Here is a 16,762-nt window from a genome sequence, read left to right on the forward strand (position 1 = left end):
ATAGGCGTTGGGCCATATTAGACACAGAACCTGCACACTGAACACTAAGAGCCAGAGAGTCCTTAACAGCCAACTCATCAGACCGTTTGGAAAGTAGTCTGTTATCTTTGGGAGTGAGAAGGTTCCTGGCCACCACTGCAGCGGTCATATCATTCTTCATCACATAATCCCCAACGGTAAGAGGACCAGTAGGGGATATGAAGGATGGGCGCCATATGTTGTCTGGAGAAGGCGTGGCTGTCTCTTCTCCAAGGTTCAAGTCAAAACGACGGTCGGAGGGTCCAGACATTTTCAAATGTGTTGAAGAGGGAAGAGGTCAGACAAATCAAGATCTTAGAAGTGCAAGAAATGAGCTTCTACTGGTAGAGATTCAAGTGTGTTGTGGAACTTAATGCCAGCCTCTATAAAAATCTGCACTCGACAGAGCTTCAGAAATCGAAGAGGCGTTTGCTTTCTCAAAAGCTGGGCTGCTCAGAGACCACGAGGGCCGATCTCAGAAATCGAAGAAGCACCTGCTTTTTCAGCCTCGTCAGCACCTGTCACATGCACACTCAGCTTTGCGGAAATTACGGGCAATCTGTCGAAGATTTCTGGTGAAGTAGAAAGCACGTGAATCTTACTGTTCAATCACCGCTCTCCATATGCACCATCAACTCCTCGGGTACCACATATAACTTTGTCAAAGATCTCTGACAAAGTTTAGGCACGAGAATTTCGAAGTTCCAGCTACCCTACTATTACCCATAAGGGTAAAGGAACAGCACCACTGCTTGACAACTGGAAAGCCCCTATGTGTGTCGACCTCCGTGTTTTGCGGCAAGACAGGTTGGCAAGAACGTCCAACCTTTACTCACATTCGAGAAAAGACTCCCAACATAATTACTTTCTCAAAAACCGGAGTAGCACCGCTTTCCGAATCTCGAGAGTCAGATCCTCGACGGGATTGCTTGTTCGAAAACCGAAGAGGCACAACTCTCAGAACTTCGAGAGCCAGATTTCCTTAGATAAAGCTTGTCTGTAATCTTCACACGTAACATCAGCTTTCCAGATACCACATACCACTTTTTCAAAGTGCTCTGACAAAATTAAAACACGTGAAGCTGACAGCTCCCACTACATTGCTGTGACCAAGAAGGGTAAAGGAATAGCATTACTACTTGTTATTGGGAAATCCCTATATACATTGACCTCCCTCCTCAACGGACAGGCAAACCTGCAAAAATGCTCAACCATTTCTCGCATTCGAAAAGGCACCCTCAACATAACCTCTCGAAATACTCAGCTTTATTTCCCCCCGATAATACCTCAGCAAATAAGCCACACCAAGAACAAGAGTATCTCATATCATCAGGGTCGAAAGCAAGAGTATCCCATATCATGCTTTCTCCCTGTCTTTGTCTTTGTCCTTGTCCACACCTGCAGGACAAGGAGAAAGAGAGCAGTCAGTCGGAACCTGAAATCAAACCTCCAATTTGGAACTGACTGCCTGGAGCCTTTGCCTGGTTGCTTACTTAGCATTGCTCTCGAGTACTCATCCTCAACTGCTGTCAAGGTCACGAATTCCACCGGCAAATGCCTCATGACAGTTGATCAGATATTGGCTCTTTACACTGAAGCTGCCAAGCGTGGATGAGTCACTATGAAGGAATGTTCTGAATGACCATTTAAATGCAAAGGTTGCACACCACTTCTGCCATGCAAAAGATTGAAGCAGAAGGTTCAACGGTGAGCTGAAACAGATCACTACAGCACGACACCTTTCCATACCACATTCATTATTCCGTCAACAGCAAAAGTATCCCATATCATCAAGGTCGAACGTACTCTAGATTTGATGGACTTGTTTTGACCCTCAAATTTTTGAGTCGGCCTTATACTCTGAAGGGCACCAGAAAACCCTCCAGCACAGTTCAAGAATAAGCCTGTGGAAAGTTACTTCTTCAAAAGCAAAAGTATCTCATATCATCTCTTATCCATTTGCTTCTCCTTATCCTGGCAGTTGAATGAGAGACAAGGAGAAGGAGAACAATCAACCGGAAGCCGAAGTCAAACTTCTGATCCTGGGTTGCTTACTTGGAAGTTTGACTGCTTACCTTGTCTGTCACCTCTTTCGGCAGATCTCCTAGCTCGGCGACTTGGGGGACTCCTACTATAGGGTTTGTATCACACTTGACTAAGCCCGAAACTACAACTAAGCTTCAAGTGAAATTGATACATTACCTTGTGCGTCAACATCAGCTAAATACACCATTCCCGGATGGAGGAAAGGTACTTCCAGAGAAGGGCAGATGAAGATCAGACCACACTTCGGTACTTAGAAGTTTCGTGATTACTCAAGGGATTGGATCTTGTAAGTCCCCAACCGAGGAGTTTCCCTCACTCGGGAACTTAGGGGAGCACTGTTTGTACCATACTTGACCAATCCCGAAACTACCGAGCACCGGCCAACGCTATACTGTCAAGGACCCAGAAGAGTTCCCCTCCGACCAGGAGGCCAATCACTACTCGACACGTGTCAAGATTAGAAGCCAATCAGAGCGCAGCACGTGTCGACATCAAGAACCAATCATAACATGACACATGTCAATGTGACAAAGCTACAAGTTTTTCTATAAATAGGGGTCATTCCCCCACAATATGGCCTAATGCCATTTGTGTTAAATCATTCACAAGAACTTACTAAATTGAGAGCTTGATCCTTTGTACTTGTGTAAGCCCTTCACTACTAATAAGAACTCCTCTACTCCGTGGACGTAGCCATTCTGGGTGAACCACGTACATCTTGTGTCGTTTTCTTCCCTGTCTTTATCCATTTACACATCTATCTATACTAATGACCGGAGCAATCTAGCGAAGGTCGTAAATTCAACATTTTCTGTTGGTCCAAAGTCCTCACAGATTTTGTGCATCAACAATTTTAAATAGATTTTTTAGCCAAAATGATTCCGAGATTTGCTTAGCTTCTCACTTTTGTTTTTGAGATTTGAAATCAATAGAAGAGAGTGAAAATTTATGTTAAATAAGGATTAAAATAACAAAATTACCCTTAATATAATAAACAATAGGAGAAAATGATTTGACAAAAATTAGGAGCATTTTGTCATTTTATTCATATGTTATTGAGATTTTTTATGTAATGATCAAAATGATTGGTTGTGGACAAATTTAAAGATCAATTTTATTGATTTCAAATTTCAAAGATCAAAGTGAAGAATTATACAAATAATTTCTAAAACTTGACGGCACTATCCTGTCTCTACTAGGGAGTACCTTAAAAAAGGAACATTTCCTCTCCCCAGCCACATGGACCCCTTCATACCTGTTGTTCCTAGCGGTTCCGGGCCGAGCTGGAGTTAAAAAAATAGGCAGGTAAAGTCCTATTATCTTTTTTCGTTGGAGGATTTAGATTGTGTAGTAATTAATTACTTTGCAGGAGAATCCAGTGGTACAAACAAGGATCGAAACAAGAAGATGATTGTTGGAGAAAATGGCATGGGGAAATCATTACCAGTTGTTCAAATTCCTTATGATCTGCAACTGAAACAAGTTCTTGCTAATGGTAAAAAAGGAGCTTTGAATGTCGGGGCTATTCTTATTTTACTTGAGGGGTTTGAATTAGCCCATCTCAGTAAGGTAGAACGGTTCGCTTGAGTTGCCTAACCGCCCTTTAGCCCGATGCTCATAACGTGCTACGGAATCTCCACCGTGCCGTGGTGTAACACCCACCCCCATTTATAAAATTATATTTGTGTAATTTCCCCTAAATATTTCTGAATCTATCAATTTCATCCTTTTTGTCTACCAAATCAGGATCCAAAGCCTTGGATTCTTTTCTTCCTCACACTGCCACGTGGCAGCACCCCAAGCAATTTCTTATTCTTCTCTCTATGTCCCCCCCCCCGATGAACTCCTTCTTTCTTCTTATTTTCTGTTTCTTGTCTGTCATGTCTCTCTCCCTCTCGGCTCTTTCTCATATCTCTCTTCTCTCCCTTTTCTCTGCCCCTCACGCACGCACCCATCTCCCCGCACGAGGAAGTCCATCGTCATCACCATCTCGTCCTTCTCTCTCCCTCTGTCCCGTGCTGTGAACCTAGAAACCCGGAAAGGAACTCCGGCGAGTTTCTATTTTTTCCGGTTAGGTAAGTCCCTAATTATCTCTATTTCGTCCTTCAACCTTGCTAGAATGAGTTTTAAATGAGTGTATATCGTGTTTTTGGGAGGTTGTGGGATGAATTCAAGCTGGGTGTAAGCACACCCAACTCCAGCGACCTCGGGGGTTTTTCCGGCCATCTCCGGCCGTTCTACGACGAAAGGAAGGTATAAAAACACTCCCCTCGTCTTGTTCTTCGTTTTGGTACCTGGATCGGAGTCTAGGGTTGTGTGTGGTAGTCGGCCGGAGTTGTGAAGGTCCGGTGGTTGTGCTCTGGCGAGGCCAGGCCTCCCAGGCCGGTTCCAATGGCAAGCAGGCCTTAGGCTCGAGTGGGGAGTCAAGCCCAAAAGCCCTAGCCCAAATTCCTTTTAATTGTTTTAGTTAATTGTTAGTTGTTTTAGAACAAAAGGCCTTCGAGCCATTAGAATTAAGCCTCTAGCCCAAGCCCAAAACCTTTTTAGGCTTTATTATTTTTCTGAATTAGAGTTAGGGCCTTTTTGGGCCATTTTCTTTTAAGGGGGCTGAAAGCCCTTTTCCCAAAACCCTTAAGGCATTTCAGCCCAGCCCAAAACCCCAAGTCCAGTTGACTTTAACCTTTGACCAATTGACTGTTGACTTGGTCAACGGTCAACGTTGACCCGGTCAACTATCAGAGTTGACTTTGACTTTGACTTTGATCGGTCAACGGTCAACGTTGACTTTGTGAGTTGACTTTTGGGGGTTTCGTTCAGGACCTCTTCTAGGCTAATTTCGACGTCCTGGACCAGTTTTTGAAGTCCGTTTTCCCAAATTCAATCGTTTGAATAGAGTTTGACCAAATGTACTCCTTTATGTGAATAGGTGCAATTATTAACGGTTATTCTGTTATACCTTTTTGGTATAGCTTTGCACCATCGGTGTACGGTGAGTGGACCCCTTCAAAAGCATATTTTAATAATAGAAATGCATACATGAAAATTATGATTTAATACTTATGTTTTATGAAGTACTTTATGAGATTACATGCTTACTGAGACTAGATTGAATTATTACTATTTTTCCTATAACCCATGTTCTTATAGAATATATGATGGATGACGATATGATATTTAGAACATGTTTAGAACACCTCTTTGTGGTATAGATAATAGATGACTTTATACTACGAAGTTGTTTTTCAATATATATAGGGGTGTGATATCCACACACCCCATTTTACTTCTCACACACCCTTCTAATTTTCAACCGTCGGATCGGATGAATTGAAGAAGATCAACGGATATAAATTAACAAGGGTGTGTGAGAAGTAATTTGGAGTGTGTGGATAGCACACCCCTATATATATGTTCTGTGGTTTTGTACTTACCTAGTGGTCATTTCCTCTACGGGACGTAGGGATAGATTCCGGTCCGTCCCGGACGACGGTTTGGTGTTGGCATAGGGCCTGGAGGGTGTTTCCTCTGACATTTAAGACCAGGGACAGGGAGCCGGCAAGGGGCCTGTAGTGTATTTTCCTCTGACTGTCTGCTCAGAGACGGGGAGCCGGCATGGGGCCTGGGGGTTATCGGACAAATCACTAGTGTTTATTACTTATACAAGTTATGAATTTGAGATACTGCACATCATACTAGGTTTTGGAAAACCTATGTTTCACATTATATATATATGTTTTCATAAACCTGAGGGTTAGTATGTTGATAACTGTTTTATTATATTTATATCAAATTGGTCTACTCATGTTTGTTTTGCGCCCCTTTCAGGAACTACGAACGAGGATTACGATATAAGCTACGAGGCCTTTCCCTACCAGTGATCCAGTGCTATATTTCCTCTGCTTCGATATCTATTGTAATATAGCACACCTCTATCTTGAATTCTGTTTGTACTCTGTAATAGACGTATGCTCTGAACTGATGTTATGATCCTAATTCTATTAATTTTAAGTTGAATTTTAGTATTATGTGGCTAGTCCTGCTGCCTGTTTTAGCTTATTTATGAGCTTTTACTTAATTTAAATGACTTTCGTCACCCTTTGGGTGTCGGCCAGCACGTGATCATCCCGATGTCACGAGGACATCAGGATCGGGGCGTGTCACGTGGGACCGGTATTAAGTAATTCCCAAAATCTGGTAGAATAAAGAATATAAATAAGCAAACTTTGGAATCAGACCAAAAACAGACTTGGTACTTGTAAATGAATGTTGTTGTAAACTTTGTGGTAATGGGAGTTTGAAAACTTTCAACATATCTTTGTTTGTTTTTGTGATTAATTTTTGTTAGTTATGGATTGGAAAAGATTTATTATAATTAACAACATTTAAGCTCAAAACCTCTAAGAAAAGACTTAAGAGTATTTGGATCTAACGGAAGAAGTGACACAAAACAGAGCGCAACGGCGTTCTAGGATTTATATAGGATTCATATAGCCGACCTTACTTAATGGGAAAATGATTTGTTGTTGTTGTAACAACATTTAAGCTCAAAACCTCCTGAACTGAAGGAATCATAATGGTAGGTAGCCTAATTGATACACATGAACCATAAATTTGTAGCGAGCATAAGCGCTTAGCTTGCAGGTGAAGCAATCTAACTTGAACGTGTCCTAATCCTAACTCGAAGCTCCATCTCTTTACCGGCTTTGGATATGTGATGCCTCAAGGGTTTACACTTTTTATGTTGTTGAGTATTGGTGAATTAGAACGGAACTGTAATACTGCAAGAAGTTTTGACAGAGGAAGAACAATGTTCAAGCCCCTTCCATACATTGAATTTTGGGAGACTTTGGATACGGTCCTTAGTTATGAATATTCTTTGAGTGAAACCTTGTGGGTTTTTAATTTTTGATCGAGGTCCCTGAAATTAATATGATAATTTATTTTTATGTACGTTACTATATTTTTAAAATTAAAAATTAGAAATTTTAGTTGTTTATATAAATGAGATTTTAAATTAAAAAAAACCATAATTTGTGGGATTAAAAATATTAAAATATAAATATACTATTGTGTGTGTATATATATATAAACATGGGTACATTCATCAAAATTAACCAAAAAATTTATTGTATCAAAACATGGGTAAATTCTTCAAAATCACAAAAAAAGAAGATATTAGGCTTAATAACATTAGTAAATTTCTTTGATTAAACTTGATATGGATACATTTTAAAATCAAAGAAAAACGAATGTACCCATATAAGTTTAAAAATGGATTAGAAAAAAATTGAATAGATTTTATATATAAAAAAAAGAGGGTACATTTTACATATAACAAATTGGTATATTTAAGAATGAGTACATTTTAAGATTAAAAAGTCTTACATGAATGGGTACATATAATTAGCATGGGTACATTTAGCAAAATAAAAAGTACAAAAAAAAAATATATATATATATGGGTAGAAATACAAATAAACTTTAAAAAATATGGGCACAAAAAGAAATTAATATATGGGTACAAATTAAAAAAGAAAAGAAAATTGGTACAAGTTAAAAAAGAATTACAAATTAAAAATGGGTACAAACTAAAACTTAAATATATGATAAAAAATTTAGTCATAAATAAAAATATACTAATTGAACATTTTTAACATTAAATGAATATATTTAGAAATAAAAAAATATTTTATTATTGAAATAATTAATGATGTTATTAATACTTAAGGACCTTGATCAAAAATTGAAAATGAATAGAATTTTAATCAATGGAATAGCAAAATGAAGGATAAGAACCTAATTTCTCCTTAAATTTTCTACAAAGACTTCGTTCATACATAGGAATAACGACGTTCAAGCCCTTTCCATACACGGAATTTTCTACGAAGAATAATGTTCAAGCCCTTTCCATACATTGAATTTTCTACAGAGACTTGTTCTTACAGAGGAAGAACAACGTTCAAGCCCTTTCCATACATTGAATTTTTTGCAGACTTGTTCATACAGAGGAAGAACAACGTTCAAGCTCTTTCCATGCATTGAATTTTCTGCAGACTTGTTCATACAGAGGAAGAACAACGTTCAAGCTCTTTACATACATTGAATTTTCTACAAAGACTTTGTCCATATGTGAAGGGTTGAATAGTTGACTTAGTTGAGTTGCAATGATCACCACAAAAAGGGCATATAGGTTGAGCTCCGGTAACATGCATACGGTAAATCTTTGCCCGCCTGCTGAATTCTTTGTGCAGCCATGAATACCAAACCAAACTCAAAGTTCTCGTTATCCGTTATTTTATTATGTGCATTTCTCGAGTCCCATGTTTCCTTTGCAGCTGACACCATTAGCGAAAACCACTCTCTCTCGGGCGATCAAACCGTTGTCTCTGCAGGTGGGATGTTTGAGCTAGGTTTCTTCAAACCAGGTCAGCTTTCAAACTACTATATAGGCATATGGTACTCCAAGCAAGTAGTATCTGAGATGACTATTGTTTGGGTAGCAAATAGGGAAATACCAGTATCTGATAGATTTTCTTCTGCGTTGACCATCTTAGATGGTAATTTAGTTCTCTTGAACATGTCCAAAAACCCGGTTTGGTCAACAGATTTAAACTCCACCACCAGTTCTGGTTCTGTACAAGCAGTTCTTTTGGATAGCGGAAACCTTGTCTTGATAGCCGGCTCTAGTAATAATACATCAGAGCCTTTATGGCAAAGCTTTGATCATCCAACCCATACTTTGCTACCAGGAGGTAAACTTGGATTCAACAAAATTACCAATCATACCCAGATTCTCACTTCATGGAAGAGTTTGGAGGATCCTGCACCAGGTCTTTACTCTCTTGAGCTAGCTCCGGATGAAAGCAATTCATATATCTTATTGTGGAATAGGTCTAGACAGTATTGGACCACCGGACCATGGAATGAAAGTTCGCATAATTTCAACCTGATTCCTGAAATGAGTATAGTTAATATCTGGGACTATACTATCTTCAATTATAGTTATGTTACAAATGAGAACGAAAGTTATTTCACATATTCTCCTAAGAATCCTAAAATTGTATCTCGATACTCGATGTCTGCCTCGGGACAGATTCAAATACTAAAGATGGAGAATTCCAAGCAGTGGAAATTGGTTTGGTCTCAACCAAGACAGTGTGATGTTTATGCTTCTTGTGGGGCTTTCTCCAGTTGCAAACCCACATCCTTGAACTACTGCAAATGTTTGAAAGGCTTTGTGCCAAACCGGCAGAGTGATTGGGACTTGCAGATTTATTCTGGTGGATGTTCAAGAAGAACCAGTGTGAAGTGTGGGAATGCTACGGGAGACGGGTTTCTAAAAGTAAATAGCAAGTCATTGCCTGATAATAGACAATATGAAGGTGCTCTTAGTATCGAAAGTTGTAGATCAGCCTGCTTAAATGAATGCCAGTGCACTGCTTATAATTATGGCAGCGGCAATGGATGTTCACTCTGGCATGGAGATGTCTTGAATCTGCATGAAGTTGAAGCAAATGAAGGTGATAGAAGTACTTTATACATCAGAGCTGCAGCTTCTGACATCAAGGAAAAACGTAATAATAGAATGACTATTCGTTTCGCAATTAGCGATCATTATTTTGGCGCCATTATCTTGATGTTGTCAACAAAATCTTTTTCTTCTCTTTGCAGGTGTAATTAAGCCGTCCCTTTTGATTGCAATAGTCTCAACAATCACTGGTTTAATTGTTGTCGTTTTTGGCTGTTTCTTATGGAAGAAAACTACGGGAAAGAAAAGGTACTGCCACCACTCAACCTCATCTCTCTCTGTGTTTTTTTCTCTCAAACGTGTTCTAACACTATGACTAAAACAGAGAGCAAAAGAAGAACCATAATGAGAGTAAAAGTAAAATTGATGTTGGAGGTGGAGGTGGAAGGGATGATGCAGAACTACCGATCTTCGGTTTAAGGGCTGTAGTAGCTGCTACAAACAACTTTGCTGAAGCTAATAAACTCGGGGAGGGAGGATTTGGCCCTGTTTACAAGGTGACACTTCCACCATGTGCTTTAAATACAAGTACATTTTTCTTCTCCTGAACACCTTTGTTTATTTCTGACCTAAACAAATATCCAAGGAGAATTAAAGGACAAAAATAAATAGGAGTGTGAAGGAGAAAAAAGCTGTGCAAAAATCATTCCCCCTTTCGAAAATATGATTTTTTTTTCTTTCTTTGAACTTCAAAAAATGTTCTCTTGTGCGCTTTTCTTCCTCTGTACAGGGAATTCTGTCTGAAAATCAAGAAGTAGGCATTAAAAGGTTATCAAAAAAGTCAGGCCAAGGACACGAGGAGTTCATGAATGAGTTAAAACTTATTGCCAAGCTGCAACATACCAATCTCGTTAGGCTCTTGGGTTGCTGTCTTGAAGATGAGGAAATGATATTGATCTACGAGTACATGCCCAATCGGAGCTTAGACAAACTTTTATTTGGTAAATACATGCTAATGACTTATTAATTCTTTGTTTCTGCAAATTATTTTCCTTGTGTGCAAATGTCATGTTCTGCAAGATGCACATTATGCACTGTGTCCAACATTTTATCTAAAATGAAAAGAAAAACACTTGCTCATCTTTCTTCGTGTTTTGTCCAATCAGATGCATCTGAAAAAATTGAATTAAATTGGGGAAGACGTTTTCGAATTATAGAAGGCATTGCTCAAGGAGTACTTTATATCCACAAGTACTCGAGATTGAAAATCATCCACAGGGACCTAAAAGCAAGTAACATATTGTTGGATGAAGCCTTGAATCCCAAAATTTCAGACTTTGGAATGGCAAGGATTTTCGGGATAAATCAGACTGAAGCAAATACAAATAGGGTTGTTGGCACATAGTAAGTCTACATATATCTGGGACATGTTTTCGTTCAAGGAATGTTCTATTGCTTACTTCTCTACATATTGTCAATTCATGCGCAGCGGCTATATGTCACCCGAGTATGCAAGATATGGTCATTTTTCTGAGAAATTAGATGTATTCAGCTTCGGAGTGTTGTTGTTGGAGATTGTGAGCGGAAAGAAGAATGCTGCTTTTTATCGCTTTGAACATTCACCAACTCTTGCTGGATGGGTAAGTACTGAAAAATTATTCTAAAACTCATGGTGATCCTGTTTTTAAGCCTTCCAAATTCGCAAATGATCGTAAACTCAACATTTTAATCAGGCATGGGAGTTGTGGAAAGAAGGAAGAGGAATGGAGGTGATTGATGAATCAATAAGGGAAACATGCCATCTCGATGAAGCTTTGAGGTGTATCCATGTAGGGTTTTTGTGTGTTCAAGAAGCTCCAGCTGATCGACCAACAATGTCTTCGGTAATTCATATGCTGCAGGGCAATGAATCTACATCTCTTCCACCTTCCAAAGAACTTGCCTTTTCAACACACAGAAATTCCAATCATGTTCGCTCTTCTGAAATGCCTACCATTTTTTCTCACAACTCAGTCACCATGAGTTTGCCAGAATGTCGATAGGCGTTGGAAGAACGGTGACTAGCAAGCAATTGAGAAAATAATATAGTATATTAGAATAAACACCCCAACAACTAGCAGTTTTATACAAATACTTCGGGTTCAATTACACATTACCCGAGCTGTTTGTGCTTTTTATGGTTTTTGCCCATCCAAACTAAACCTATAATAGCAGTAGATTAAATTTATGTTATGTATTTTTCAGCTGCAAATGCGGGTGTAACCATACTTATAGATATGTTCCCGCCGCACCCCTTAGTGCAACCGTAGTTATATTAATTTAAAATGGAATGTCGCTTGTATCAAATGAATAAAGAGGATATTTTTTTACATCTTCCAACTTTCAGAAGACAAAAACTAAAAACAAAATTGGTCTAGAACAAAGGATTCTACATTAGTAAATCCATAATTGACAACATGGGTTTTCCTATGGTTGGAATAGGAAATTTGACAATCATCATATAGAATCTACCGAATGCAAGTTTGGCAACTAGAACTACAAGTAAACTATGTGCCCGATCAGTTTTTTTTTATCCATGAGGATTCAAACTTGATGCTTCTTTCAACATTGAAAAGCAAAATATCACTAGAACACTTTATGCGCCTGATCATGTTAAACTCAACTTTTTTTTTCGAGAGTATGGGCTGGAGAAGATGGGCTCTCGGCGAGAAGATGGGCTCTCGGCAAGCAGAGGGGCTGCTCGGCCTGCAAGAATAAATGGATTTGAACCGTCAACATTCTCTTTGTCGAGCTGAAACACATGCACCAGTCTGCTCAAACTATAGAGGAGCTGAATGCACCCTACAGATCAAGTCAATAATAAACCAATTAAACAAACATTTAGTGAATATCACTTCGATCTAGAAAATTTGAGGACCTTGGATAGTTTCACTTACAAGCTACAACAACAAAACAAACCAACGTAAGAGTGTGGATCAACCAACGAATGCACCATTCTAACGGCGTTAATATCATCAATTTGACTCCGATTACCACCAATGTAAGAGTCAATTTGGTTACAATTAGCACTAGTAAGGACATCAGTTTAATCTCGGACAAAGGTCCGCTGCCAGTTTCGGCATTATTGATCTCCACAACCTTGAAACCCATGATTGTGCTGATTCTTTATCGGGACGAGCCCAAAAACACAAACAGAAAAAGAAAAAAAAATCTGGATTAAACTTGTGTTTGAGAGAGACAACATGAGTATGGTATATATATGGAGGACGTACATATAAAATGTGTCCGTTTTGGGGCTTAGTTTTTGTGCTTCAAGTTTCTTCTTTTGAGTTCCTCTCATATTTGTTTTCTTTTGTGAGAAGAAAGTATAGACGTGAAAACTAAAGGGGAAATTAAAAGAAAACTGTTTGGCATTCCTAATATGATTGTTGATTCTCTTACCAGTTTTCGATCGATTGGCTTTGGGCAACTTGTAAACTCATATTCTTTCACTTTTCTTTTGTTCTTCAGTCATCAAACATTCATATCGATTCACGATATGAATGGTCCGATCGCTAACACTTTAGTCTTTATAATTCTAAAAGCCGAGTTCTTGTCTCATGGCTTAAATTGCTAAATATGAATGTTGTAGGCAAGGTAGGTAGCATTGTTTCTTGTTACTTTTTTTTCTACATGATTTGGTTTCCCGTATATTTGGGTCCCTACAATTGTGAAGTTACCCATTTTGATGCAAAATGGAGGCAGGGTGCTTATGCTTCTTGTTTTGGAGAGACAGTCTCATTTTATCCAATTAATTGTGTTATGCATCGATCTTTTATTGAATAAAAGATTTACTTTTTAAAAACATAAACAACGTTCATTGAGTGAGTGACGTCACTAAAACTGCGCATACAATGCAAAAGAGAACCTCTTGTTGGTTTGGCAAGTAATTCCAGTTTCAATCAAAAGAGAGAGATAATGTGGCTTAGTAAGCATTGGATAGATCATGCTTGTCGGAGTGATATTGTTCATTGCTCGTTGACCATTGCTTGCTATTTCCTGATTTTGAAAAAAATTATGTGTAGAATGAAAACATGAGGTTAATTATTGTATGTGTCAGTGTTATGTCAATTTTAATAAAATCACATGTATATGTGTGGTAGGAATTGAATTTTTGAACGTCATGCACTATACTGAACAATAACACGTCAAAGACCACAATGATTGACTTCAAACGTAAATGATGAAACTTAACTGATGACTCAAGGATAAACTGCAGAATAATCCTTCAAAAAAAAAAAAAGGTGCAGAATAATTGGATCACACATAGGCAATACTGTATAGTACCACGTGTCGAAAGGTCAGCTGAAGGATGTAACCTACCAACAGGCTACAACGACATGTAATCACGTTACTGTCCGAGGGAAAGCAGTTGGACCATTAGATAATGACTAATTTTATTTTGTTTTAGTCAATTAATGAATAATACAGTTGCTGCTCAACTCACTCTCTTCTCGCTTGATCAGCCTCTCAATTCTGGTCAACTTTTCCCAAATGACGATCTTGTCCCTTCTTCACCAGAGCTTCAAGAGCTTTCAATGGCCACCCTGTTGCCTCCAAGCTTCTGGTGCTCTCTGTACCAGCAGGTTCTCAATTTTCTTGCTTACCATGTTATTTTCTTTTCGATCTGTTTGGCTTCTGAGAAAATGCATGACCAGAAAATAAAAACTTCGAAGGAAAGCGTGTTGGCCATCGTGAAAAGGGATGGAGAAGCTACGCTTTTTCCAGTTACTTTCATTCACTGATCTCAGAAGGGGAGCCCCCTCTCCGCTCTCCTCTTCTCTCCTCTCCTCTCCTCTCCTCTCCTCTCATCTCTCACTCTTCCTCTCTCTCATTCTCTACTGGAAAATCCATAATCTTTAATCTTCCTCTGCTCTTCCTTTCTCTCCGCTCCCCATATATCTCTCCGTGGAGCCTACAAACCAAGTAGTGACGGTTGACAAGCTTCAAACGTGGCGGACGCGTACTGGAGGTACAGCGATGGTGGACAACCGCCGCCGCCGTCGACGAATTCAGACATCGGAAAGCGTCCTCCTCTGACGCCGCCGTCGCCGTCAAGTGTTGCAGTTTAGCCTCGCTTTACTCCACGGCTTTTCTGTGTCAAATCGACCCATACATCTCCCACAAAAACCGTAAATCTTTTCATCAATTTCAATAGCGTAAGATCCGATGCGCCTCGGCACACCTTAAGCCTGTTTTGGAAAAATCTCCGAAAACAGAGCTAGTCATGGAGGTGCAGATCCTATTGCTGTGTCAAACGTGGGGGTTTTTCTCTTCTCATAGTTTTGCCTCTAAAAACGTCCGCTAAATTTTCAGAATTTGGATTTTTTTTTTTTATGTATTTGGATATTGTTTTGTGAATTTTTGGCGCGTAACGGCGTTCTAGGATTCATATAGCCGACCCCACTTAGTGGGAAAAGGCTTTGTTGTTGTTGTATTACAAATTATCGGCGCTTCTGAGAGCAATCGATGAAGTAGAATGTGATAATCAATGGTTGAATTTCTTGATATGAGCCATTTAAGTTTTTGATTTGCTGATTTGGGTTGGTGAAATTTTTGGATTTTGTTGATTAATGTTGGCGGTGATTAAATTTTACAGCTTTATGCCAGTTCTGCTTCAGAAGATTCGTGATTGAGAGAGCTGTTTCATACTCTGAGCCTTCTGTGTATTAATTTGATTTTGTTTTTCTTTAGTGTTTTGGATTTCTGTGTTCTTGGTGGTGCCGATGACGATTCAATCCGCTTGTTCGAGGTGCAGTGGAATTGAGACCCTGTTTACAGGGAGAACCCCTCAGTGAAACTGCATTCATATGAATTCTGTTCGCTCCCTAAATCCGCCATGGCGCCTTACGGGCAAGCCGGAGATTTACTTCACATACGAGATTGGTGGGTGCGGGCGTGCCACTACTAGATGCCGCTAGTAGACGAGATTTGAATGATTGAGGTTGCGCCTTTTGACTTCAAATCAAGAGATTGTGCCATTTGAGTGGGAGTTGCTCAAATTAAGATTCTTTGTTTGCCTTAAAAATAAGGACTTTACTTATATGGAGAGATAGAACAATATGTAAATGACAAGGTTGCTTGGAAATATAAATGACAGAGGAAAGTGACTAAAATTGCAGATTGCTTGTAATTTATATGACTGTAAATGAGAACATAAAAGCTACAAATGAGATCGATACCGCAAGTGAGCAGCAGAGCTAATAAACTAGATAAAAGAAGGCTTTTGGCAAATCTGGTTTGAGCAGAGTTTGTGCTTTTGTTTGTTTGTTTGAGTGTCCTTAATCCTTGTGTTTGGGCTCCTTTAAATAGAGATCTGGAGGAGACCCTCCTGCTGAAGACACTGCATCTGCCCGAAAGAAACTTGGGCAGTTTGTATTCCATTGCTTGGACAACTTGCATTTCACTTGCCAACTTGCATGGAGAAATAATATTAAAATGGGAACTTGCATTTCCACCACATGCTTTCATCACATGTTTTCCCACTTGTAATAAACTAACATTTAAAAGAAGCAAGTTGGCTTCTTTCACATGTCCCTTGCCCGAATACTCTCATGGTGCATTCTCATCCACTTGCATGAAAAAGCATGCACTTATCTTTGATTAAACAACTCTCTTGGCAAACCTCCACCACCAAAACAAATGGGAAAAACAATATTATAGTGTCAAACCCATCCACTTGCCACCAAATATCTTTCCAAGTTAGCTTTCTTGCATATTAATCCTTCAAATGCCATATTTTACCCAAATTGCCCAAATAAGTAAAAATGGGTATATTTTAAGTGCAAACAAATTCAATGGATTTAACTGAGGTTTTAATCTTACTTACCCTCCTAGTAAAATGTTTCTGTGTGGAAAATTTTGGTGATGATCTTCTTGTCTTGTGGCCTGTGATGATTCAATTCGCTTTTTTTGAGGTGTAGTGGAGCTGAGACCTTGTTTACAAGGAGAACCCCTCGGCGAAGCTACATTGCATATGACATTAATGGATTTAACTGAGGTTTTAAGTCTTCATTACTGCATCAAAATCCATTGTTTTTGTGCTAATGGCTTGTTTTGCGGAATAATGTTTATTATTTTGTTAGGATTAAGTAATGTTTAGGCGTCAATGATGTTACAATCCAACGTGTTTGAGGTGTAGCGGAAGCAAGAACCTGCCTTTGTGCAGGTCAAACCTACTCGTGGAAACTA

The 16,762-nt window shown here is 39.1% G+C and overlaps 2 protein-coding genes, 1 long non-coding RNA gene and 3 other non-coding genes across 11 annotated transcripts in view; 5 read left to right on the forward strand and 1 right to left on the reverse strand.

Moving 5' to 3' along the window:
- The window catches only part of LOC126582591 (cysteine-rich receptor-like protein kinase 44), a 106,699-nt gene that overhangs the window by 19,424 nt on the left and 70,513 nt on the right, over positions 1-16,762 (forward strand). Inside the window, exon 2 of one of the 4 annotated variants that reach the window (XM_050246749.1) lies at positions 16,489-16,739. The exons of 1 other annotated variant lie outside the window; for it this stretch is intronic. The gene's annotated coding sequence lies outside the window, so the exon portion shown is untranslated. Of the gene's footprint in view, positions 1-14,163; positions 15,324-16,361; positions 16,384-16,488; positions 16,740-16,762 lie in introns of those variants that run through there. 2 more of the 4 variants (XM_050246743.1, XM_050246745.1) reach the window with 2 other exon arrangements.
- Positions 3,952-16,762, forward strand: part of LOC126582590 (receptor-like serine/threonine-protein kinase SD1-8) — a 39,546-nt gene continuing 26,735 nt past the window's right edge. Inside the window, exons 1-10 of one of the 3 annotated variants that reach the window (XM_050246740.1) lie at positions 3,952-4,139; positions 4,221-4,317; positions 4,991-5,053; positions 7,906-9,638; positions 9,736-9,841; positions 9,918-10,089; positions 10,323-10,533; positions 10,699-10,936; positions 11,022-11,172; positions 11,266-11,566. In XM_050246740.1, the coding sequence (XP_050102697.1) occupies positions 8,318-9,638; positions 9,736-9,841; positions 9,918-10,089; positions 10,323-10,533; positions 10,699-10,936; positions 11,022-11,172; positions 11,266-11,566 (2,500 nt within the window). In that variant the 5' untranslated portion in view covers positions 3,952-4,139; positions 4,221-4,317; positions 4,991-5,053; positions 7,906-8,317. The remainder of the gene's footprint in view (positions 4,140-4,220; positions 4,318-4,990; positions 5,054-7,905; positions 9,639-9,735; positions 9,842-9,917; positions 10,090-10,322; positions 10,534-10,698; positions 10,937-11,021; positions 11,173-11,265; positions 11,567-16,762) is intronic. The other 2 variants (XM_050246739.1, XM_050246742.1) reach the window with 2 other exon arrangements.
- The window catches only part of LOC126582601 (uncharacterized), a 72,968-nt gene continuing 67,545 nt past the window's right edge, over positions 11,340-16,762 (reverse strand). Inside the window, exon 3 of the long non-coding RNA XR_007609553.1 lies at positions 11,340-11,458. This is a non-coding gene — a long non-coding RNA (uncharacterized LOC126582601). The remainder of the gene's footprint in view (positions 11,459-16,762) is intronic.
- LOC126584075 (small nucleolar RNA U36a) lies at positions 14,999-15,088 on the forward strand. Its single transcript, XR_007609991.1, has one exon. It is a non-coding gene; the product is annotated as a small nucleolar RNA U36a (small nucleolar RNA).
- LOC126584035 (small nucleolar RNA Z223) lies at positions 15,146-15,235 on the forward strand. The gene has a single exon (XR_007609953.1). It is a non-coding gene; the product is annotated as a small nucleolar RNA Z223 (small nucleolar RNA).
- On the forward strand, positions 16,458-16,573 carry LOC126584048 (small nucleolar RNA Z278). The gene has a single exon (XR_007609965.1). It is a non-coding gene; the product is annotated as a small nucleolar RNA Z278 (small nucleolar RNA).

This window comes from Malus sylvestris, chromosome 9 (genome assembly GCF_916048215.2).
Source record: "Malus sylvestris chromosome 9, drMalSylv7.2, whole genome shotgun sequence".
NCBI classification, from domain to species: Eukaryota; Viridiplantae; Streptophyta; class Magnoliopsida; order Rosales; family Rosaceae; genus Malus; species Malus sylvestris.